At 44.2% G+C, this 25,816-nt stretch overlaps 1 protein-coding gene across 1 annotated transcript in view; it reads left to right on the plus strand.

Moving 5' to 3' along the window:
* LOC119250405 (carboxylesterase 5A-like) overlaps nucleotides 1-25,816 on the plus strand; it is a 30,095-nt gene that overhangs the window by 1,257 nt on the left and 3,022 nt on the right. The window contains exons 2-11 of the mRNA XM_037518133.2: nucleotides 670-874; nucleotides 2,951-3,089; nucleotides 4,745-4,878; nucleotides 6,884-7,037; nucleotides 8,460-8,564; nucleotides 10,762-10,866; nucleotides 12,798-12,938; nucleotides 15,840-15,908; nucleotides 18,093-18,240; nucleotides 25,196-25,345. Of these exons, the coding sequence (XP_037374030.2) occupies nucleotides 670-874; nucleotides 2,951-3,089; nucleotides 4,745-4,878; nucleotides 6,884-7,037; nucleotides 8,460-8,564; nucleotides 10,762-10,866; nucleotides 12,798-12,938; nucleotides 15,840-15,908; nucleotides 18,093-18,240; nucleotides 25,196-25,345 (1,350 nt within the window). The remainder of the gene's footprint in view (nucleotides 1-669; nucleotides 875-2,950; nucleotides 3,090-4,744; nucleotides 4,879-6,883; nucleotides 7,038-8,459; nucleotides 8,565-10,761; nucleotides 10,867-12,797; nucleotides 12,939-15,839; nucleotides 15,909-18,092; nucleotides 18,241-25,195; nucleotides 25,346-25,816) is intronic.

Consider the following 25,816-nt stretch of genomic DNA (forward strand, 5'->3'; position numbering starts at 1 on the left):
GGGAACAGAACAGCCAGACTGACAAAATACACTGCTGAGGGGAGCAGCGGGCACGGCAGGAGAGGTCTGCGCACCATGTGGGACCCTCGCTGGCGGCCGGGGATCAAACTGGTGCTGCAGAGGCTGCGGGCAGCTTCGCAGCCCAGCACTCAACCGCTGCGCCACCAGGGAAGGCCCTAAGTAAAATTTTAAAAGCTTATTTAAATTTAATTTTAAGAAAAAGGTTTAAGTCAGTAGTTTCCATACAGGAGATGCACAGCCATGCCAACAATTGAACTGAGAGTTACGAAAATGCCAAAATTTTTGAAAACTCTGGGCCAGATGATTTTATAGATCGTAGGGTCTTAGACTCTGGCATATATCCGTTTCATGGTAAAGGAAAGCTTCAGTGCTGTAGAGGGAGATGGTTTCCCAAATTAACAGGGGAATTGTGTGTCTTACTCCTTGCTCTTAGGAGGAACTCAATGGGTGCTCTCGCACAAGTGACTTCTAAGACAAACTTGAAGGAAGCGATAGACATGCTTCATTGAAAAGGAATCCTGATATTTCCCATTCGTTGTCTAAGTCAAGAACAATCGTCCGCTAGAGGGAGCTCCAAGTTTGGCTTGTTGCCTGCCACCTGCCAACCAGCTCCTGATTCCACCCCTTCTTCCCTGTTTGTTCCCACAGGGCTGGCTGCTGATGCCCCATGGAGGAACACCAGACTGGGATGGGTCCAGGGGAAGCAAGTCACTGTGCTAGGAAGCATCATGCCTGTGAACGTGTTCCTTGGGATCCCCTATGCAGCACCCCCTCTAGGATCCTTGCGATTTGAGAAACCGAAGCCTGCGTTACCCTGGAAGGGCTCCCGAAAAGCCACTTCCTACCCTAAATTGTAAGCCCGAGCTCAGTCCCATGAGTGGTCTACAACCTGGGCGCAGGGGCAGAGCATTGAGGGGGATAACGGTCTTGCAGCCCAATGGGAAAGGAGACGCTGGGTGGGCATTGGGGAGGGGGAGGAGAGGACTACAGAAGTGCTAGAAAGCTTCATTTCTGATACAGATTCCTGTGCTGGGCCCAGGAAATTCTATTAGCTGACAACTCTCTAGGGATTCTGAGGACCAATCAGGTTTGGGAACCACTGCAATAGCCTTATTGGGTCTTTTGGTTGGAAGGGATTGCAGAGGTGTTTCTGTGTGACTTCTAACCCTCTCACCCTGGTCTAGCCTCTATGGTCATGCTGGGGAAGAAGGGTTTTAGAGCTAAGAACCCCCTTAGTGGCCTTTTATCTCTAGCACTCAACACTGTGCCCAGTGTGGGGTCTGGCCCATAGTGGGAAATCTACCAGTGCTTGTGGAATGAGTACATGAGTGTGTTTCTGTGACATGGGAGGCAGGGAGTTAAGCAGAGCCCACTTACTATGAATTTTCATGCTCCGGTGGCCAACTAGTAATAGTTCCAGATGAAATGTGGAGGGTCCTTGAGTATTAGATCGGAGGTGGGACTTGGAAATCCCAAGAATCTTTTTTTTTTAAGATTTATTTATTTTTATACAAGAACTGGGGTACAGGCCAGATGTGTGGGAGGGTGAGAGGATTCACCAGAGCCAAAGCGGGGAACTGAACAGGCAGAATGACGAAATACACCGCTGAGGGGAGCAGTGGGTGAGACAGGTGAGGTCTGCTTTGCCATGTGGGATTCTTGCTGGCCAGCCGGGAATCAAACCCGCACTGCAGAGGCTGTGGAAAGCTCCACAGCGTGGCACTCAAGTGCCTGCACCACCAGGGAGGCCCTCCCAAGAATCTTCTGACTCAAATTCTGTGAAGCCTCAGTCAGGTTGGCCACCTTTGGCTCTTGATGTTGGAGTCCCAGGTACAATGAATGTTCTAGTGCCAAGAAGCTCCCTAAGTCACAGAAAAACTATGTAGCCTTGAGGCCAAGGACACTTAGCTGAAACTCAGCTGTTCATTCATTCATTCATTTATTCATTCAACGAATATCCATGGGAACCAGCTCAACAATTAGCTCTTTATTAGGCCCTGGGGAAACCAGAATGGTTTAGGCACAGCTGCCCTCAAAGAACCTGTAGGCTGGTAGTTGTGGTGGTGACATAAACAATAATGACAACAAAATACATAGACTGAATAACAAGTGTAGCCATTATTGGAGAAGGGCACCAGGACACACAGAGAACCACCTCGCCTCACCTTCAAGGGAAGTTAAGGATAGCTGTGTTGTGGAGCCTTGATTTCTGATTTAACCTTGTATCAGGGTTGGTGCTAGGGGCTATGGCATACAGGCTTTTGGCTTCTCAATGAGTTGAGGACACTGGTGTGTAAGCCTAGGAGACATTCTAGGAAATAACATAAAATATATAGATGTTTACAAAGATGATCTAAATGAAAAAATATCAGAAGGTTTCTTGGAGGAGCCTGAAAGGGGAGAATTGTACTGAAAGGGGAGAACATGAGGAACTAGATATGTGATAATAGTCTTGGCAGAGGGACTGGCTTGAGCAAAACCCTGGACACAGGAGCCTTCCTGCCCTCCTTTGTCAGTTGGTTCCTGTGAATGTCATTGTGTTTCTCTGGAGATCAAAAAGGGAGCTTCCTGAGGAAAGCCCTTGATATGCTAGTCAGTGTATAGCCCTCTAGTTTGGGGAATTGTTGAGCCAGTTTGAGTCTTGATGCATGTGTCTGGATTACAGTGGTGGGTGTAGACATAGGTGAGTGTCTGGAGTTAATGGTATAATTATTCTGCACAGTGTGCTTTTCCTTCCCTTTTGGGGTAGTTTGTGCCTACATGGGAGGATGAGGCATGATTAGACTTTGCACCGATCCAATAGCTCCCATAAACCTCTTCGGCTCAGGCACAGGGAAAGTCCAGGCCTCCCCTCTGGCTGTCACAAGAACTGACTCCTAAGCAAGTTGGTTGACAGCACCTCTGGGGGTCTCTCCTTCCCTTTTCCAAGGTGCTTCCAGAACGCAGACTGGCTGATCACAGATGAAAACATACTCAAGGTGCATTACCCCAAACTGGAAGTGTCAGAAGACTGCCTGTACCTTAACATCTACGTGCCTGCCCATGCAGACTCTGACTCCAAGCTCCCTGTAAGGCTACCCGTCATGTTGGGGTCTCCAGGTAGCAGGTTGTGTTGTCTGGGTGTCTGGAATCTGACCTGGTCCCTTTTTGTATGAGGGAAATGTATTACTGGACACATCAATAAGCTTTTTAAAAGTCATAAGGACAGATTCACCTGATCTTCTTTTCCTGTTGCCTCCTTATTGGCGATGACTTCCCCTTTGATTTTTATTTTGTTTTGTCTCTCCTGAAGCATTTGATGACCTGTAAACTCAGAAAAAACACTGTTACAAAAGACTTTGATTTATTATTGTTTGAGAAATCCCCCTTTTAAAGAGTATATTGCATCCTCCAGTTTTCCTGTTTGCAATGAAGATCCTTATAGAAGAGAGTGAAAAAGAAGTGAGTGCAAAAAGTATATCCCACCAGTGAGTTTTTAGTCACACTAAAACACACTACAATGGGACAGTGGCTTTATTTTATCACATCAGCAGCATCTATGAGCACTGACTACCTGCCCAACACAACATGCTATTTCATTTAACTCCCTCAATAACCCAGTGGGTAAAGATTATTGGACCCATTCTACAGACATAAAGGATGAAGCATGGGGAAGGCATAGTGTCCTGCTCCTTGTCACACTTGTAGTAAGTGACAGAACCTGCTGCCAAAGCCAAAGCTTTTGTCAGCTCCTACTTTCCCTCAGTGGTTTTCTTTTCTTTCTTTCTTTCTTTTTTTTTAACTTTCCCTCTACTCTTTTTTTCTTTTCCTTTTTTTTTTTTTAATTTATATAAGCACTGGGTACAGTCAGAAGCGCGGAAGGGTGAGAGAATTCACCAGAGCCAGAGCGGGGAGCAGAGCAGGCAGAAGGACCGAAGTACACTGCTGAGGGGAGCAGCAGGTGGCAGGAGAAGTCTGTGCGCCATGTGGGACCCTCCTCCAGTGGCCCCTCCTCCAGTGGCCGGGGAGAAGCCGGGGATCGAACCTGCGCTTGCAGAGGCTGCGGGCAGCTTCGCAACTCAGCGCTCAACCGCTGCGCCACCGGGGAGGCCCCTCCCTCAGTGGTTTTCTTCTCTTTTCCTGCCACTTCCCAATATAAGACCCTAATTAACCAATTGTTCTAATCAATATATTAAAATATCTACATCTACACATCTCTTCCTTTTTTTCCTCTTCTCACCTCCCTTTCTCTCTGTAGGTAGGGGAAAAAAGCCTTAGATTAAAACATCCTAAGCAACTTCAGTTCTCATACATGGCTGCCAGTGACTTCCATCTTCCTGTGAGTCACAAGTCTCATGATATTCTGTTAACACTTCTTGAACGCTTGAAATGTGCCGATATTGCCCATGAGCTTTAGATGCAGAATCTTTTTAAACCTCATGATAACCTCGTAAGTGAGATATCTTCATTCTTCACGTCTTACAGATGGGAAAAACTAGCTCCAGAGGGGTTAAGTAATCTGCCCAGGGTCACGCAGCCAGTCAGTGGCAGAGCTGGGAATCAAACACAGGTATTCAGGTTACAGAACCTACATGCTTAACCTGGACCATCTTCAAAACACAAAACTTCTGATGCTGTTTAGACAGGAAAGTGATTTATATTTCTCTAAAGAAAGAATTTCTTGCTTGGGGAGGGGGTGTGGGTGCCCCAAGGGCCGACTGGAGCATTTTCTCCTCCCTTTTAGGTCATGGTGTGGTTTCCCGGGGGCGCCTTCGAGACTGGCTCAGCCTCCATCTTCGACGGGTCTGCCCTGGCTGCCTTCGAGGACGTTCTGGTTGTGACTATCCAGTATCGGCTGGGAATATTTGGCTTCTTTAAGTAAGTGATTGACCCCCTGATCTCCCGGGAGCAGCTGTGTAGTAGCCATAGGAGATTCAGTGTCCAGTCACCACAGGAGAAAGGAGCCTTCGTGCCATTGAACCAACTTGGCCCAAGTTACTTAGTTATCACAGGTGAACCCCCCCAATCTTAGTAACTTTTCAGATGAAAATCTCTTTCTCATTCAAGTAAAGTCCAATGGAGTGTTCCTGATTGACAGATACCCTTCCACATAGTCAATCAGGGACCCGGGCTCCTTCCCCCTTGTGGCTCTGCTCTTCTCCAGGGCTCCAGGCCCTCTGCATTGGAATGAGAGCATGGAGTCATGCCAGGGAGGCCTTCCGGGGTCAGCCTGAAGGTTGCACTCATCACTTCTCTTCACATCCTGTGGCAGAATGCAAAGGCCACACCAACTCCAAGGGGAATGGAGACATGTAGCCCAGTTGTATTGTGGGAGCAGTCAGGAGTGTAGCGTGGGCCCCATCTCGAGGCTCCCCGAATGCTCCCTGAGAAAAATGATTCTTTGTGCTGACTTCCTTCTGTCCAATAACATCTCACATGCTTTGGGCGTTCACTGTGAGCCAGGTAGGGTGCAGGCACTCACCATGCATTATTCCAGCTCACCCTCAGAATAGTCTTCCTGGAAGCACACTGTTGCTAGTCCCACTTTACAGTTGAAACATGGAGGTACAGAGAGGGGAAGCAGCTTCTCAGAGCTCACAGAACAGAGCCGAGGCTCTTGACAATTCTGGTATCCTACCAAGAATATGGTGGAAGGCATGAGTGAGTCAAGAGGGCAGGCTGCTGTTTGTCACAGCGGGGAATTTAGCAGTGATGCTAATATGGATCTGACCTTGAGAAACTCTTAGTGTCATGGGGAAGCTAATGCAGCAGCACCAGTACTCATGCCACCAGGCAGGGCAGGTTTAATGCCCTGAGATTGCGAGGCAGTGGGACTGCGAGACCGAGAGAGCTGCAAGAAATCAGGGAGGCTTCATGGGAGAGGTGGCATTCCAGCTGCACCCGAAAGACAAGGTTGGGTTGGGAGAGATCATACTTTGCAAAGACTGCTGCCAGAGCAAAAGCTGGGAACTTGCAAGGAAATGTAGCAATATGTGGTCCTGGAGCACTGGGAGATGGCTCCGGGGCTTCAGTGAAGACAAGGAGGACTGAGAGAGGTACCGTGACCAGAGCAATTACACCTCTAGTGATTATGTACCGTGGTAGACTGCAACAGATCCCTTTGGCAGAAAGGTTTCCAAAAATTGTTTCCAATATCTGGGCAGGCAAATGAGGACACAGTAGGACATGGATTTAGAAAGGTGAGGGCAGGTCTGATTGGCAGAGACTTTGAAAGCCAGGCTGTGCTCTGGAGAGTAGAGTGAAGGCGGGGCTAAGGGTGTCCAGGCTGCAGATGGGGAGTTTGACTGGGAGGCTACTGTGCAGTCTTAATGCAGACCAGAGGAGTGAATCAGGGTGGTGATTGACTGACTAGTGATCGTTGATGTGGACATAGGGCTTATTGTGTGCCTGGCACCATCAGCCTTCACAACCACCACTCAAATTAGGCACCAGGATTAGCCCATTCTAGACAAGAGAACATTGTGGTAAAGCAGGTTCATTGACTTGCTCAAGGCCACCCGGGATCATAAGTGTCCAGATCATGAAACTTCTGTGCACAGGGAGGCCTTGCTCCCTGGTGCAGCCTAACTGCCAAGAACAGGGCTCTTCTGGATCCATTGATTCAGGGGAACCTATGAATACCCTGCAATTTCTCCTGCCAGGCTGTGCTTTTTCCTCCTGGCTGTTTAGCATTCATCAACTTTTCAGAGAAATCCAAATCTCAGCAGAGGGTGAGAACCCAACCTGGTTTTCTAGCTCCCCCAAACTTCCAATTTACCTCTCTTCCCTATAGGATGCTGGTGATGCCCTGACACCCTCCCACAGCCTCACCCCCAATGTCCCGTGGCCCACTGGGCATTCTCACCCTGCCTTTCACCCCCAGCACAGGGGACCAGCATGCTCCAGGGAACTGGGCCTTCCTGGACCAGGTGGCTGCCCTTACCTGGGTCCAGAAGAACATCAACCTCTTTGGAGGGGACCCACTCTCCGTGACCATCTTTGGCGAGTCAGCGGGAGCCATTAGTGTTTCTGGCCTTGTGAGTGCTCCTCTTTGGGGCCTGAACTAATCTCAGTGGGGCAGGTTAGAAAATACACATGATGAATCCCTGACACCAAATTGGTGCTTTCGAGTTGAACAAACACTCTTAGATCTGTGATCTCCAGAGAGACTCACATTGTGAGTTAGGGGCTCAGTCTCATTTCATGGACTAGAGCTGTCCTGGGAAGTTTAACTGAATCGCCCAAGGTCACGTTGTAATAACAGGAGAAAAAAATCATTTATATTTATAAAATTGGAGCCCTGGTATCCAATACCAGAACTGGTAATTACTTGTCTAATAGAAAACTAAGCTAAAAGCATAAAATAACAAATGATTCATATAATCATTTTGGTTTTACTTAAAACATAAAATGCACATTCCTTCACCAGTGGTTTGATTTAGGGCCTTGTCATTTCAGTTTGTCGCTGGCTGGAGGGCCAACATGCATTTGCATGCAGAAACCTCCTAAAGAATTCATTGCCCTCAAATTGCAGTTTTAGTTTCTTTCCAGTGAGCATGAACTTCAAGATGCCTAAAAGTAGGCTGTGAAGTGCTCATGGAGTGTTTTATTTCCCTCTGCACACTTTACTCTTACTTGTTCACATCTAATTTGACAGCAGTATTTTTCACTACTTGCCTTTATCAAGGCTTTGTTTCCCCCAAACATTTTTTTTTCACATGCACACTTCATTCATTCCCATGGTATTTCACCCATTATATAATTACAGTAGTAAGTGTAACTGAAAAAACAAGTTCGGAAGCAAACACACTTAACTCTTGGCAGGAAATGGATGATAATAGGAATGTACAGAGGTCCTGGAAAATGGCTCTAGAGGACACCAGTTAACATATAATCACAGAAATGAGCTACACGAGATGGGTTAAGAGAACTTCTGCTGTGTAGCCCTTGACAAAGTATTTTTTTATATCTTCAAAGTAATGCAATAAAGGGATTATAGTAACTCACTTTATATATGTGATGATAGCCACCATTTCATGAGCTCTTATTCAAACGAACACTGTACAAAACCTTCTATATTTAAGCTTCTCCTGCTCCTCATAAGTCCAGGAGATAGGTTCAGTTTCAGTATATAGGTTCAGTAATAGGTTCTATTTCAGTGTATTGCTCCCCTAAAGGGGATGCTTAGAAGTAATAAGCATCTTGCCTGTGCTTCCCCAGCTAAGAGATGACAGAGCTGGTGTTCATGAACTTCAAGTTTATAAGGAATCAGGACTTGGAGAGGTTCAATAACTTGCCCAAACCCCTTGACAGCTCTAACCCCCAAACCAGATTTTTTTGCCCCCCCCTCTGAGCTCAGAGCTTCCTAGAAAAGTTTTTTTCCAAAAAGGAATGGGCGGTGTGTGTGATGGGGAGCCAGCCCCATAAATAACTTCGTGTCTCCTGTGTTCTCTCTCCAGCTTCTGTCCCCACTGACCACTGGCTTATTCCACAAAGCCATCATGGAGAGTGGGGTGGCCATCATCCCTTACCTGAAGGCTGCTGATGACGCTAGGAGTAAGGATGTAGGTTCACTGTTACCCTTTTCAGTTTGTTCTCAGGAAAGAATTTGATCATCTGTGCATAGACCACGTGCTTCCCTGTACTTGCTAACCATGGTCAAAGAATCTGATGCTGGCCCAGAGAGGCTACCATGGAAGACCTGGTTCAGTAGGAAGTGGGTGCAGCTACATAATGCAATATTGCTGGTGTACATGGCTGTGAGTGCATATGTGCATATGCATACGTGTGAAAGTGTATGCGTGTGAGTGTTATGAATATCATGTGACTGCATATGCATATGTGTGAATGTGAGTATCTGGGTTTGTGTGTATGTGGGTGTGTGCAAATGTGTGTGTTTTTGTGTGTATATGCATGTGTGTTCACTTGTGGGTGTGTGCACACATGTGTGTACCGTGATCATTTTTCCACCTTAACTATATCCTTTGCTTATGATATATAACTTAGTCCCCTGTTTATATAAAATTCATCTCCTATACTTACTCTGCTTCACCTCCTGGACTACTATGTTAAGAAAGATTCTGAGGCTATTTACAGCTCAGTGGGAATAACACTATGACTGATTAATGTTGTCTGGCACAAGATCATGTGGGGAGATAGGACATATACCCAGATATTTGTCATCTGTCCTCTTGTCTTAGTGCTCTGCCAGATAGTGAGGACCTGGATCCTGAGGTCTCTATCTTTCATGTCCCAGCGTAATGCCTTGGTTATTTTAGGCGACCGTAAATGTTTACTTAATGTTTGAGTTAAGGGATATGCTGTTGCAGTTGATGAATATTAAATAAACATTAGACTGTGGAGCCCGGGTATTGTACATTTTAGTGGTGTATTTTCTTAAATATCCTCTAGAAAATACAAACCCTGCACTAAGAACAAAAACAGAAGCAGAGTTATAAGATTGTAAAAATAACCTCAATACACAGGGATTATTGATTTTGGTAACACGATATATCAACTTCTGGTTTGTGCTCATATTTGTTCATTCACCACATGCATATTGAGTTCACAATGTTTTCTCAGCTCTGCTAGGACCTCTGAATTTATAAGTAGAAAACTAGCTCAAGACAACAATAATGTTTCATGCCAAGTATTTTTAACCTGCAGTCCATGTGTTCGGAAGGTGCTCCTTGAACTCCTTGTATGCAGATTCTCTGTGTGTCCGTTTTCCCAGGGAGAAGGTCTATAGCTTTCATGGGCTGCTTAGAGCATCTATGACGCCCAGAAGAGTAAGGGCCACCACTTTGAAGGGACAGGATCTGCACATGTGCAAAGTTCAATGTCGGGGTGAGCAGGCATTTTGCAAAGGGCTGGGTAGAGAAGGTGAGGATCCTTGGGCAAGAAGAGTTAAGAGGAGGAAAACTGCAGTGGTTTAAAAGTACTTTTTTTTTTTAAACAAATGTCTTTTTCTTTTTTTAAAAGATTGATTTATTTATGCACACAAGAACTGGGGTGTAGGCCAGAGGTGCAGAAGGAGGTGGTGAGAGGATTCACTGGAGACAAAGTGGGGAGCAGAACAGGCAGATCTACTGAAATACATTGCTGAAGGGAGCAGCAGGGAGACAGGAGAGGTCTGCTGCACTATGTGGGTAGCTCACTGGCCAGGAATCAAACTTGTGCTGCAGAGGCTGCAGATAGCTTCACAGCGCTGTGCTCAACCCCTTGTCATTCTGCGAGAAGTAGGAGGTGGGCCAAAATTAGTAGAATTGGCATAGAGACAGAAAAAAAAGACTTCTAGGGCTTTCCAGGCTGGGGGTGAGAGAGAGGTTTCAGAGAACTGACAGGCCAAGACTGACTAGAGGCATGCCTCAACTGGCAGTTAAGAAGCTTGCAAAGCTATTCCTTACTCTTGGGCCTCCTAACTCCATATAGCAGCCCAGAGTTGAGTTTCTCATCTCCTTGGGGGACTGGTGCCAGACTGGCCTTTCTGGAACCCAGAACCTTGACTCTGTCCCAGCCCACAGACTGACACAGCACCTCCCCCAGCTCTGACAATTAGCAAAGATGACAAAGAGGTTCAGGTAAGCGAGTATGGAGAACACCAGTCCATCTGTCCTTGATGGGTACATCCCATTCTAGGCACAAGGTGGTGAGGGGGCAGCAGGCAGAGCAGCCTGTGGCTGGATTAAGTACTCTTTCCAAATTTCACTTTTTTGGAGCTTTTCAGTACCCAGCTTTGACCTGGTCCTTTTCTGGAAATAGTTGCAGATGATTGCAGATGCCTGTGGTTGCAAGGCCTCAGACTCCCCTGCCTTGCTGCAGTGCCTGAGGGCAAAATCGTCTGAGGAGCTGCTCAACGTCAGCCAGGTAAAGAGCAGGGGAGGGCTTGGGGGCAGGTTGGCCCTTTGAAGGGAGCTGAAGGCAAATCCTACTTCTCTCTTATTTCCTTAGGCTTGAGACTTGGAAAGCTAGGGATTAGTGATTCATAGTAATGCCTGACATTACTATTAAAAAATAATGTCTGCCCATGTAGAAGGCAGAATCCTTATATGTGGACTTCTAGTGAGTCCGACCCTGACCCGCGACGGTGAAGGAAATTAGACATGGGGGACTGTCATGTCCAGCATGCAGCAAATCTTTATTGTCTTAGTGTTTATTATATACTATTTTAATTGTAGCAGGTGTAACATCAAAGCATACCACATAATGATAACACGTATAAATAATTAGTCTATTTTCTTACTATTATCTATTTACTTCAGACAGTAGGATACCAGGCGGTTAGTTCTCACACACATAATCTTATCGCCTCCTAGCCTGAACCTGGGAAGTTCGCTCATTATTTTGTTGTTGTCAATTTGTGGAGATGTACACAGTTCACTTCCAGGCTCTCAACACCAAGTCCTGTCACCCAGAGGTTTTCCTCCAAGACACATGTGTTTTCACATGCCTTAGGGACTCAGGTCAAGGCCCTTCTGCTTACTGCACAGGATCTCTCCATTTTATTATTCTCAGGCTGTGGAGATGTAGAAGCCCGACTCCACGCAGGTCACTTTCCAGGCTCTTAACACCAAGTCCTGTCACTCAGAGGTTTTCCTCCGAGACACATGTGTTTTCACATGCCTTAGAGACTCGGGTCAAGGCCCTTCTGCTTACTACGCAGGGTGGCCGCCTCCAACACTTATAGGTAATTCAAGGAACTTGATGGGCCAGGGGTGCTGCTTAGCCTGAAGAGCCACTAAAATTCAAAGGTTGTCTGTAGGTCACTGAAGGCATCTCATGGACAGAGATGGGGACCATCCTTGCTCCACATGCTACCAGAAGCTAACATCAAGGTCAAGAGCTCGAAGTTCTGTTAGGAAACCACTTTGAATTTGTATAACCAAGGCCTTCCTAAAAACCCAGTTGTCTGAAAAACAACAGGCTCCATTAGAAGAGAGTGAGACACTCACTCTGGACGTATTCAAGCAGGGTCTAGATGACCACTGGCAAATTTCAATCACAGGATGAATCATTGAACTGGATGAGCTTTTATGTCCTTTCCAATCTTGGAGCTTCTGATTGTCCTCGAATCATCAAGGTCATTATCTGTCAGATTTCCATGTTTGTTAGTTATTTGGCATGAGCTGTGCTCACATCCAAAAAATGGGTAACAGTCCTTGATCTGATGTCGCAAGACAGCTGTTTTGTGTCTTCCCTTCTGACCCACTCTCAACACCTTGAAAAACCAGGATGAGAGCCAGGTGTTGCTTCCTCAGACCTAAGAAATATCCAGCTAGATCCAAGGCACATGGACGTCTCAGGACGAGCTTCCCACACCCCCACTAGCCATCCCTCTGCTCCCCACTCTGCCTGTTGCATTTAGTCAGTGATTCCCACACTTGAGCATTCATGAGAATCTCCTGGCAGGCTTGTTAAAACAAGATGGTTGGGCTGCACCCCTGGAGTTCTGGATTCAGTCGGTCTGGGATGGAACCTGAGAATTTGCATTTCTAGTAAGTTTCCTGATGATGATGCTGCCGCCACAAGTCCTGGAGGCCCACTTTGAGAACCACTATGCAAGGCTACTATTTTTCTTAGGTAACTACTGTTCTTACCCAGTTAGAAGATGAGGAAACCAAGGCTCAAAAAAGTTGAATACCTTTGCTCCAGGGGGCTGGCCCAGGGGCACTCTGCACTGGGATGGCTTATTTTCTTTTCTTACTGCACTTTGACCACTCGCCTCAGCCTGGCTAGGGGCTGGGGACAGTGGAATTTGTAAAGAGAAACAGCTGTCAATTTTTCCCTTCTTATTTCAGAAAACCAAGTCGTTCACTCGAGTGGTTGATGGATTTTTCTTTCCTGAGGAGCCTCTAGATCTAATGACTCAGAAACAATTCCATCCAGTTCCTTCTATCATCGGAGTCAATAACCACGAGTGTGGCTTTCTGCTGCCCATGGTGAGGATTCTGGTGGTGCTTCTGGTCTCTCCCAATGAGTGAGGTGGTTGTTTGATTCCACAGATGGGTTCCCCTTAGGTGACACCTAATACTGTGAGGGCTGAGGCCCCTCAGCTAAGTGATCATCTTTTCTCTCTGAGGTGGGTGACCGAGCATGGGGACTGCCATAGCAAGTGGACCCCCATCTCCTTGTAGACGCTTGTGGAAAAATGAGTCCGTAAAATGTTAGAGGATTGGGCCAGAGCTTTGGTCAGAACATCACAAGTGCTTGTTTCAAATAAGCACGATTATAGTTTCAAAGGTGAAATTCATCTAGGTTTGGAAAAGTTCAGCCTTTACCTTTTCTTGTGCAGCCTTGATTGAGGCCTTTGACTCCTGAGAATGTTCTCTAAGATTGTGCAAGTTTGAAATTATGGATTTATGTCATTCACTCAATGAGGATGAACTGAGTACCTACTATGTGCTCTGTGCTCTGGCAAAAACTGAGCTTATGGCGGTGGCCGGGTGACACAGTTCCTGCTTTCTGCTGGTTTACATTCTCAGAGAGAGCGCCAAGTTGCAAAGATGATTCCAGAGAGTGACAAGTGTCAGGAAGAATGTAAACCCAGGAGAATGAGTTGCTTTAGGGAAGAGTAAGCAATCGCTAAAGACTTACCTGAGGAGGGGCCATTGAGCTGAGGCCTGAATGCTAACAGGGAGCCCCACTTTCTTGACCCTCCACGTTCAAAAACAAATTTTCTCAGTGGCCCTCAGCAGAGTGGAGTGCTTAAATTCGCAATGCCATCAAAGCTCATTCAAGTTGACAAGCCTCCTTTCAAGCTGGAGAAAGGAGGGTAAGGAACACAGAGGTCTGTCTAGTTCAGGGGTACTCGGTGGCCTTCTAGAACCAAAACCCCGCATTCATGAGGCTGTAAAGGCACATCTGCCATTATTAATTTGACTGACAGCAATGTTTAGGAGTTAAGTGGGGGTGGGAATTTTTTCCTCCTATTGTAAGAAGGCAATTGAGAACCCCTGTCCAGACCACTGCCACTATCACAGACTGGCCTAAGTAAGCCATTTTAGTGCACTCCGCCTGGGAGGAGGGCAGCCCTTTGAGTAGAATGGTAGGAAATCCTACCACTGTTACTAATTTTGGGTCTGTGCAAGGAAGAAGAAGGTTGGTGCTGCTGATGGCAGCCAACACCCCACAGCACTGTGGCCAGTCCTGTATGCCTTCTACCTGCCGAGTGTTCCCATCTGTGCTGTGACTGGCAAGCAGGCAGTATTAGTCCAGTTTTGAGGCTCAGGGAAACAAAAGTGACTTTTCTAAGTCTCCCAGCTAGTGTGGAAATAGTTGTAGTGTTTATGCACTTAGAATCTGGCTTTAAGTGTGGAGTTCTTGATTTACCTGCTGTGTGACCCTAAGTGAGTTGCCTAACCTCTCTGAACCTCTATCCCTTCATCTGTGAAATAGGGCTGATCTTACTACCTGCCTCACATATACACACTAAATAACTTGCAAATAGTAAACAATCAGGAAATGTTAGATAATTAGAATTATTCAGGAGACGGAAAGGGAATTGGAGCCTGGTCTGCATAGCTCAAAAGCTTGATCTTCTGGTCATTACACTCATGGCTGGCTGTGAAGGAAGGAGCAAGGCAGGAAGGAAGTCTATGCCCCCAGCATCTCCCAAGAGTGTGGCCTAGTGTGGTCACACTCCCAAACATACACAGACAATTCTTAGTAGTTAGACCAACTATAAATAAGTTGAATGACTGGGGGCTCCCTCAGACTCCAAGCGACAATTATGTTTAAATATCTACCCTAGTGATTCATTACCCCAAGATTTCAGACAAAAAATGAACTAGGGACATTCACTTGACAAATGAGTAGTATTTCTGCTCGCTCCTGTTTTTAAGCTAGAATGTTGGCCTGGGAAGATCACTTAACAAATAATTACTCATAGTTCTTACTATGTACCAAGCAGCACTGGTTCTTAACCACCAGCCTCGCAGCCTTACTGGCTGTCTGCCAAGTGCTGGCTTCTCAGAGGCCCTGATTGCAAAGGTCTTTAGAAAGAGAACATCAAACCACTATTTTTGAGATTTGTCTGGTCTCTCTTTGAATTTGGTGTCAAAGTCAAGTTGTGGCCTATATTACTTTGCTAGTGTGGTTCTAACAAAATACCCCAGTATGGGTCACTTCAACAACAGAAACTTATTTCCTCAAATTCTGGAGGCCAGAGGCCAGGTTCAAGGGCAGCAGGGCTGGTTTCTTCTGAGACCTCCCTCCTCAGCTTTCAGGTGGCTGCCTTCCTGCTGTTTCCTCGCTTGGTCTCCCTCTGTGCTTGCACATACCCGTGTTTCCTTGTGTCCAGACTTCCTTTTTAAAAGGACACCAGTCAGACTTCATTTTAATTTAATCACCTCTTAAAACTATCTCTACATGGGCCTCCCTGGTGGTGCAGCGGGTTGAGTGTGTGCTGTAAAGCTGTCCACAGCCTCTCCAGTGCGTGTTCTGCTCCCTGATCTGTCTCTGGTGAATCCCTCCCGTGCCTCTGGCCTGTACCCCAGCTCTTGTATAAAAATAAATAAATCTTTTAAAAAAAGAACAAATACTTTCTTTACATAAGGTTACATTCTGAGATATAAGGGCAGTGGTGAGAACTTCAGCAGAGGAATTTGGGCAGATACAACTCCCCCTGTTGTGTAGCCTCCCCTCGGGGCAACCATTGGGTCCCCAAGATGGCAGGTATGACAGGAAGTCACATTGCTCAAACCACCCTCTGAGGCTGTCCGACCGACCTGTCAGGGGACAGCAGGGGCTCCTGCCCATCCCAGCCACCCTGAGGAAAGACAGGTGCCGGTTTCCCTTCTGACAACCTGAGGTGCTGACAGAGCCCTGGTTTCTCTCCACAGAAGGAATTCCCTGAGATCCTCAGAGGCTCCAACAAATCTCTGGCCATGCACTTGTTACACACACTAATGGTAAGTGGGGCTGGACAGCAGGACCCCCACAGAGACCTGTTCACTTAACAAGCCATGCTGGGTGGTGCTCTGGGTAGGGGCTGGGGCCATGCACTCCTTGCTCTCCTTCCAGCCCTCTCTTCTTCCTCCACCCTCTGTCCTCCCCCACCCTCCTTCCTTCCTACAGTCTTTACACAGTAGAGTTCTGCAGTCCCTTAGCCAACCTCTCAACATACAAAGAGCTCTGGAAGTCCAAAGACTTTTTGTAATCACATGGAGGCCAAACCTGACCCAGCTGACATGTAGCCAGTCTCCACCATTCCCACACAGGCATTGTTTTTACTTATTCTATTATTCATAGGTTTCTTTGTGGACATGTTAATGTGGATGTTGGGGTGCTGTCTGGGTCCCCAACCCCCTGAGCATGATACATAATTGGAGCATGTGTGCTGAATTATCTATGATCTGAAAAGTTCTGAATTCTGAACACAACTGGGACGAGGTGCCTGTAGTCAGCACAGGCCAAATGAGGCCTGTGCTGGATTCCAGCAGTGCTGGGAGCATTTTTTCTTTTTTTTTTTATTTTGTATAGAGGCATATTTTATTTATTTATTTGTTTGTTTGTTTGTTTTTGTTTATACAAGCACTGGGTACAGTCAGAAGCGCGGGAGGGTGAGAGAATTCACCAGAGCCAGAGCAGGGAGCAGAGCAGGCAGAAGGACCGAAGTACACTGCTGAGGGGAGCAGCGGGCGGCAGGAGAGGTCTGCGCACCATAGCATTTTTTCATTAGCTCCCTGCACAGACGGAGCCTAGGCACGGGGATGTAGAGATGGATTCCTTTCCTCCTTTCTCTCTCGTCATGCACATTTATTCAGGTATATTCCATGCAGGTTTGTCTCAGTCATTTATTCATTCAACAAATGTTCATTGAAAGTCCTCATGCTTCGGTCCTTCCCAAGGTCCCGAGGAACTGGTGGACTGTCAAGGTGGATGGACACGGCCATCCATGTCTGTGGACTAGAGTAATGACTGTCTGACGCCCTGTGGGGCTCACAGTGGGAGCTGCCAGTTCAAGTTAGGTTTCCCTGGCTGGCAAAGGAGCAGGGTGAGGGGAGCTGTAGGAACGGAGAAGACAAATCTGGACCAGAGGCTTCAAAGAGATCAGCGGGAGGACTTGGCTGCAGCAAGGGAGGGTGGACATAGCTGTTACAATACGGAAAGAAAATAAAGCTGACCTCAGGGGCAGGGACGTTATTTGATTTTCATTTTAGAAAGAGCCCTGTAGATGCAAAGTGGGGCAGACTGAACGCAGGGGATCCCTCAGGCCTGAAGGCTTACAGGGGGTATTTGGTGGTCGTGGCTGCCTATTGATAAGAGTTGCTGAAAAGGTTTGAAAAATATTTAAAATACAAATCGGACAGTGGAATCTCTCAGGCTAGATTGGAAATGGGCTCATGGGAGGTCTTGCCTTAGAGAAAGGGAGCATTTGAGCAGGTGTACATGTCCAGAGGGAAGGTGTCAAACCAGATCGCCGGACTAGGAAGCAGCCTGTGTAGGAAAGTGCCGGGGGACCAGAAGGGCATGCGGTCTCTCCTGGGGTACAGGAGCACACCAGGTGCTGCCTTTCAAACGGCATAACTGTTCCTCTGATGACATCATTTTATTGTAATGTTGATGAGAAAAAAATATGTTCCAGCTAGGGCCACTATTTTCATGGCGTTTGCATGTCCTGTGTGGGCTCTCTCCAGGGGGTCTGGTTCCCTCCCACTTCCCAAAGATGTACACGTTAGGTTCCCTGGCGTGACTCAGTTGTCCAGTCAGAGTGAGTGTGGTGTGGGTGTGACTGTTCTGTGACACAAGGGCATCCTGTTCAGGACTCCCACTTTATGCCTTGAGCTGCCAGGGCGGGCTCTAACCACCCAAGACGCTGAACTGGAACAAGTGTCTTGGGAAATGAATGAATGAATACAAATTATTACTTAAGATTAGAAGAGTTTGCAGTCTTTATTTAGAAGTTTGGGGATGTTTTTGTGACCAGAGTAAGAAGTTAACTCCTGTCATACCAATTGGCCTCTGGTTAAATTTGTTTTCTTGATGCTGTTTTACTTAAAGTTGTAGCTTCAAAGAACGGCTGGGTAAAGGAAGACTCACTGTGTTGTCTGTTGTTGTTGACCTGGGTCTCCTGTGACCATGACTCTTTACAGAACATCCCCACCCAGTATATGTACCTTGTGGCTCAAGAATACTTCCACAAAAAGCAGTATCCACTTGAAATACGAAATTCTTTTCTGGACTTGCTCGGAGATGTGTTCTTTGTGGTCCCTGCACTGATCACAGCTCGAAATCACAGAGGTGAGTCTGAGTAGCCTACTGCTGGCCCAGGGCCACAGCCCCGCTGGAGGAGCCTGTTGCTGGCTGACCAGCCTGTTCTGCCCTTCCGTTCCCTCACTGACAGGGGCTCCCACTGGTGTCTGGGATATCACCTGCATGCTGACTTTGCATCTGCCTGTCTTCCAGAGTTTAGGAATGCTGATGAGTTCTTGCTGTTTCTGTTCCTTCCCTTCTTCAGAATCATGTAGAAAATTCCTACTTCCTCATAACTTTCTGGGACTGTTCCCCAGATTCCCTTTGGAAGTATCTTCCCAGATATCTTTTTTTTTAAGATTTATTTATTCATTTATTCATTTATATAAGCACTGGGTACAATCAGAAACGTGGGAGGGTGAGAGGCTTCACCAGAGCCAGAAGGGGGAGCAGAACAGGCAGACCTACGAAATACACTGCTGAGGGGAGCAGTGGGCGGCAGGAGAGGTCTGCGCGCCATGTGGGACCCTCGCCCGGTGGCCAGGGATCGAACCAGCACTGCAGAGGCTGCGGACAGCTTCGCAGCCCAGCACTCAACTGGGGAGGCCCCCCAGATATCTTGATTATAATTAGTGCGCTCAGAAAGAGATTACTTATGGGACACAAGCTCCCCTCCCTCCTCCCTTCCTTCCTTCCTGCCTGCCTGCCTTCCCCTTCCCCCTGCCTCTCCCCCTTTCTCCTCCCCTCTCCTCCCCTCTCCTCTTCTCTCCTCTCCTCTTCCCTCCTTTCCCTTTCCAATCTCCCCATCTCCCTTTCCTTTGATTTCCAGAAATGTCATTAAGGTTCTGCTTTGTACTTGGCACCATTCTAGGTCCTGGAGATAGACCACTGAGCAAAATAATGAAACTCACATTCTAGCTGGGAAGACTGATAACATACAAGTATAATATATTTGTTAGCTTGTTAAATGGTAATAAGTGCATTAGAGTAAAATCGAGCATAAATATTGCTAAACAAGCAAACAATAGCAGCCACAAGAAGGAATAATAAATAATGGGGAGGAAGTAAAATTCAGAATTGCCACATGGCAATATTCAACATCTCTGGTTTTCAACCAAGTTTGCTAAGAAACAAGAAAGTAGAACCCAACAAGCAGCAAAAAAAAAAAAAAAAAAAAAAAAAAAAAAAAGAAAGAAAGAAAGAAATAGTCCCTCAGGAAATCCAGACATTGGTCTTACTTTAAATATGTTCAAAGAAAACATGTACAAAAAAAATAAATAAACTAAAGGAAACCATAGAGAATAACAGTGAAGAGAATGTATAAAACTATAAAAATAGGGGACTCCCTGGCGGCACAATGGGTTAAGCATAGCACTATGAAGCTATCCACAGCCACTGTAGCACAGGTTCAGTCCCGGCTGGCCAGGGAGCTGACCCACGGGGCACAGCAGACCTCTCCTGTCACGCCCGCTGCTCCCCTCAGCAGTGTATTTCAGTAGATCTGCCTGTTCTGCTCCCTGCTCTGTCTTTGGTGAATCCTCTCACCCCCTGCATCTGTGGTCTGTTCCCCAGCTCTTGTATGCATAAATAAATAAATAGATAAATCTTTTTTAAAACTATAAAAAAATAACAAAATAGAAAATCTGGAGTTGAAAAGTACAGTAACTGAAAAGACAAGTTTATTAGAGGGGATCACTGGCAAATTTGAGCTTGGAAAAGGAAGAACCAGAGAATCTGAAGATAAATCCATTGATGGTTATCCAAACCAAGGACCAAAAAGAAAAAGGAATGAAGAAAAATTAACAGAGGCTAAGAAGTTCATGGGACACCAGCAAGTACCCCAAGTAGTTCCAGAAAGAGGGGAGAGAAAAGGCAAACATTCTTTTGAAGAAATAATGATAAAAATATTCCAAATTATGACAAAGGATAAATTTTCATATCCAGTATCTCTATGAATATCAATTAGAAGAAACTCAGAGATCCATCAGAAACAAATTATATCTAAATAACCAAAATCAGAGAAAAGGGAAAATTCATAAAAGCAGTAAGAAAGAAGGTATAATCATGTAAAAAAAAATCTAATAAAATCAACAGCTGATGTCTCATCAGAAGCTATGGCAGCTAGAAGTCAGCAAGATGACATATTCAAAGTGTTGAAAGAAAAAGCTTGTCAGTCAAGAGTTATATATCTGTCAAAACTATACTTCAGATATGAAAGGGAAATTAAGACATTCCCAGACAAATGCAAACAGTTTGCTATTTGTAAGCCTAACAAGAAATTCTAAAGTCCTTCAGGCTGGAATTGAAAGGACATTACACATTACCACAAATCCACAAGCAGAAGAAATATATATAAGCAAAGGTAACCATCCTTATTTATCATATGAAAGTCAATATTAATGTGTTTTTGGTTTCTAATTTTTTTTCCCTATATGATTTAAAAGACAACTGCTTAACTCCATACAGCCGATAAGGGACTGATCACAGATATACAAAAAACTCACACAACTCAACAAAAACAAAGTAAAAAATCCAGTCAAGAAATTGGCAGAAAAGAATCTCCCTGGTGGCGCAAGGGGTTAAGCACCACACTACGAGGCAATCCACAGCCTCTGCAGCACAAGTTTGATCCCTGGGCATCCAGGGAGAAACCCACATGGCACAGCAGACCTCTCCTGACTCACCCACTGCTCCCCTCAGCAGTGTATTTCGGTGGATCTGCCTGTTCTGCTCCCCACTCTGTCTCTGGTGAATCCTCTCACCCCCCACACCTCTGACCTGTACCCCAGCTCTTGTATGCATAATAAGTAAATCTTTTTAAAAAAGAAAGAAAGAAATGGGCAGAAGAACTTAAAAGAAACTTCTCCAAAGAGGAAATGCAAATGGCCAACAGGCATATGAAAAAATGTTCAACATCCCTTATAATCAGGGAAATGCAAATCAAAACTACCATGAGATACCACCTTACACCAGTAAGAATGGCACATATCAAAAAATCTAGCAACAACAAATGTTGGCAAAAATGTGGTGAATTCTTTGTATATCTTTGTGATCAGTCCCTTATCAGTTGTATGGAGTGCAAAGATTTTTTTCCCTATCAGTGGGGTGTCTCGTTGTTTTGGTTAATGTCTCTTTTCCTGTACAGAAGCTTTTCAGTTTGATGTAATCCCCAGTGTTTATCTTTTCCTCGTCATTCTTTGCTTTGGGTGATGAGTCTTTAAATATGTTTTTGAGATGTAATGCCTTGTAGTGTTTTACCTATATTTTCTTCTATATATTTTATGGTTTCAGGTCTTATGTCCAGTTCTTTTATCCATCTTGAGTTGATTTTTGTGCACAGTGAAAGGTAGTGGTCTAGTTTCATTTTTTTGCATGTGGAGGTCCAGGTTTCCCAGCACCATTTATTGAACAAACTGTCTGTGTTCCATTGCATATTCTTTGCTCCTTTGTCAAAGATCAGTTGTCCATATAAGTGTGGCTTTATGTCTGGGCTCTCTATTTGGTTTCATTGGTCTGTGTGTCTGTTTTTGTTCCAATACCAAACTTTTAATTATTATGGCTTTGCAATATAGCTTGAAGCTTGGAAGTGTGATACTGCTTCTCTCCTTTGTTTTCATCAGTAGGGCTTTGGCTATTCGTGCTTTTTTGTGGTTCTATATGAATTTCATTAGTATTTGTTCTATTTCTTTGAAGTATGTCATTGAGATTTTTATTGGAATAGCATTGAATCTGTATACTGCTTTTGGTAGGATGGCCATTTTAATAATGTTAATTCTTCCAATCCATGAGCAGGGGCAAACATAAAAAATAAGATACCAAACCCTGATTAATGGAGAACAGATAAATATTGTGGCTAATTCTACTGTATAATAGATCATCTTTTCATCGTTCCTGCTTCCTTGTAGAGCAGGCCTATACTGAGAATGTCCTTCAGAGTGTGAAATTGCCCTGTGGTGTTGTGCAGCAAGTCAAGATTATTTTATGGATGTAGTCATCTATCCTGACTGTTTACTTGCTCTGATAGACTTTGCTCTATTGAGAAAAATCATCACCATTATTTTGCATGAGACAGTATTTACCCAAGTGCCTTTAAAATGTACTTATCACTTGCCTTTTGATTTTAAGCAAAAGTCTAAATGTGAAAGTTTAAGTGAAACTGAGGTGGTAGAAATTTAAAGAAACAACAATTTTGTTTATCACATACACATTGCATATAACTTTGCTGTTATGAGAAGGCCAGTTATACTGATAGAGCCCTTGCATGGAAGAAACCCACAAGTCACCCTTTTAAATTATTCTTTTGTTTCTGTTTCTAAAATTCCAAACACTTGCCTCATTGATTTCAGTATCCCCTGAAATGTGTAACTGCAAAAACATTTTGAAAATTAAAATGCTTATATTCTTTTAGCCATCCATTACTACTGGGTTGTTAAAATAATTTATTCCATTATATTAATGATTTTTGATGCATCAAAAGATAATTTGCCATGTAATTTTATTAAACCTGAAACTGTACCATATTTTCTTGATAACCATTAATATATCAAGAGTAAATAAAATGTTCAGTGGTAGGCGCATTAAAAAAAAAGATTATGGTGGAAAAGGAACTCTCCTACACTGCTGGTGGGTGTGCACACTGGTCCAACCACTATGGAAAGCTGTATGGAGGTTCCTCAGACTACTAAAAATGGAGCTACCATATGACCCAGCAATTCCACTCCTAGGAATCTACCCAAAGGACACAAAAACATTGATTCAAAAGGGTACCTGTACCCCTATGTTTATTGCAGCACTATTTATAATAGGTAAAACCTGGAAACAACCCAAATGCCCAAAAATAGATGACTGGATCAAGAAGATGTGGCATATATACATAATCGAATACTCTTCAGCAATCAAAAAATATAAACTAATGCCACTCGTAGCAACATGGATGGAGCTAGAAGAAATTATGCTCAGTGAAATAAGTCAGAAGGAATAAGAAAAATATCAGATGGTTTCACTTTTAGGAGGAATATAGGGGAACCAAATAAGCCATCAGGGGAAAAAATAATAACAATACAAAACAAAACAAAAACAAACAAACAGACAATTATAAACCAGGGACATCTTGCAGGGGAGGGAGAGGGATCAAAGGAGGGAGGGAGGAGCAAAGGGGGCTGTGGTGATGGTGCAAGGGTGAATTGGTGGTGGAAATTCTATGGGGACCACACCTGAGTAAAGAAAGCAAACATCATTTAAAAATGAACAATGATGTAAAATATATACAAATTAAAAAAAAAAAGTAATAAAAAAGACAACTGCTTAAAGCAATAATCATGAATCTAAGTTATTAATACAAAATATATAAAGATGCAATTTGTGATAATAAAGGGGACAGAGCTACATGGGGGGAGTTTTTGTGTACTATAGAAACTAAGTTGCTATTAATTTAAACTAGATTATTATAAATTTAGATGTGAATTATCATCCAGCAACCACTTAGCAAACAAAAAAACCAAAATAACCTATGAAATACATGGTTAAAAAACAAAAGGAGAATCAAAATGGTACACTAGAAAACATTTTCTAACACAAAGGAAGGCAGTGATGGAGGGACTGATGAACAAAAAGAGATGACATATAGAAAACAAATAGCAAAAAGAAATAGTATTTTATCAGTAATTACAAGTCAATGAACTAAACTCCCAAAAGGCAGAATGAATGATTTTAAAAACATAATCCAACTATCTGCTATCTACAACAGACTGACTTTAGAACCAAAGATACAAATATGTTGGAAGAGAAATAATGGAAAAAGATACTCCATTTAAACAATAACCAAGAGAATTGGTGTGGCTATATTGCTATCAGACAAAATAGACTTTAAGATAAAAGTGAATCCATCAGAAGTTATACCAATTATAAGCCCTTCTGCCCCTTACAAAGCCATCCAAAATATATGAAGCAGAAGCTGAAGAATTGAGTTACTTAATGGTGAAAGATTAAATGATTTCCCTCTATAATCAGAAACAAGATAAAGTTATCTTCCCTCACCACATCTATTCTAGCCAGGGCACTTAGATAAGAAAAAGAAAGAAAAAGGATTCCAAATTGGAAAGAAAGAAGTGAAACTTCCTATGCTCACAGATGACTTGATCTTATATGTAGAAAACTAAAGATTCCACAAAAGAACTATGAAAGCTAATAAATAAATTCAGCAAATGTTCAAGATTCAAGATCGATACACAAAAATCAATTGCATTTCTACACACTAACAACGAACTGTTCAAAAATTAAATTAAGGAAGCAACTCCATTTTGAAGAGCATCAAAAAGAATAAAACACTTGGGAATAAATATAACCAAAGAGGTACAGTATTGTACACTGAAAACTATAAAATACTGTTGATAAAAATTTTTTAAATTAATGGGGACACATCCTGTGATCATGGAGATTTACTATTGTTAAAATGGCAATGCTGCAATTCCTATCAAAATACCAATTTCCTTTTTTGTAAAAGTGGGCAAACTGATACTAAAATTCATACAGAATTTCAAGGAATGTAGAATAACCAAAATAATCTTGAAAAAGAATAAATTTGGAGGACTTATGCTTCCTGACTTCAGAACTCCCTCAATACAAAGAGAGCTGAAGGGTGCACAGTGTCTTGGAAGCAGGGAGTAACTTCGTTCTGTTTGTCTTGGGCGAGTTGAACCAGGGTCAAAGCGTGGAAGTCACCAGGCCAAAGATCTTGGCTCAGTATGAAAGGTTTTTTGAAAAGTAGAAGTGTTGCCCTCTCAGGCTGCCTCAAGAGGTAGTGTGCGTGTGCAAAGGGGAGAAGAGGGAAGTTAGTTTGGTTCTAGTTGCCTCCTGTCTCTGGGCTGTCCCTCCTATGGCTCTGTGAATCCAGAACTAGAAGTGGGGGGGTTGTGGAGAGGGGCTAAAGGAATGGTGAGGACAGCCTGTGCTTCACCCTACACACCTGCCTGCCTGCCACAGTCTCTTCCCTACTTTTCTGCAGATGTCGGTGCACCTGTCTACTTCTATGAGTTTCAGCACCGACCCGAGTGTTTCCAGGACTCAAGGCCGGCTTTCGTCAAAGCTGATCACACTGATGAAATCAGATTTGTCTTTGGAGGTGCCTTCCTGAAGGGTGACATTGTCATGTTTGGTAAGGAACTAGCCTTGGGCTCCTGCTCTTGCAAGTACTCAAGTTTGGGGTGAGCTGGGAGAAGACACAGGGATTTGTTAGCACGAAGCCCCTCAGCCACACCAGTACTATGGCTGGTGAGCTGGCATTTACTCTAAGCTCTAGAGACACAACCTTGCCCTGGAAAATGCACCATTCATATTTTCAGAAACCAAGATGAAAAAGGGTAGCCAACACTTATTTGATGAGTGTTTGTTTTTTTTTTAATTTTATATATTTTTATATCATTTTTCATTTTTGCACAATGTATGCATTTTCATCTTGGTTATAGTCCCCATAAAATTCCCTCCACCCTTGTTTTGATCCTACTCCCTTCTCCCCCACTGTAGTGTGTCTCTGGTTTATAGTTGCCGTTGATTTTGATTTTTACTTTATTATAATTAGTCTTTTTCCTTATCCCTTATTTGGGTCTTCTAAATTCCTTGTCTTTGT

Source organism: Talpa occidentalis, unplaced genomic scaffold (assembly GCF_014898055.3).
Source record: "Talpa occidentalis isolate TD23 unplaced genomic scaffold, MPIMG_talOcc4v2.1 talOcc4.17, whole genome shotgun sequence".
In the NCBI taxonomy this organism is placed as follows: domain Eukaryota; kingdom Metazoa; phylum Chordata; class Mammalia; order Eulipotyphla; family Talpidae; genus Talpa; species Talpa occidentalis.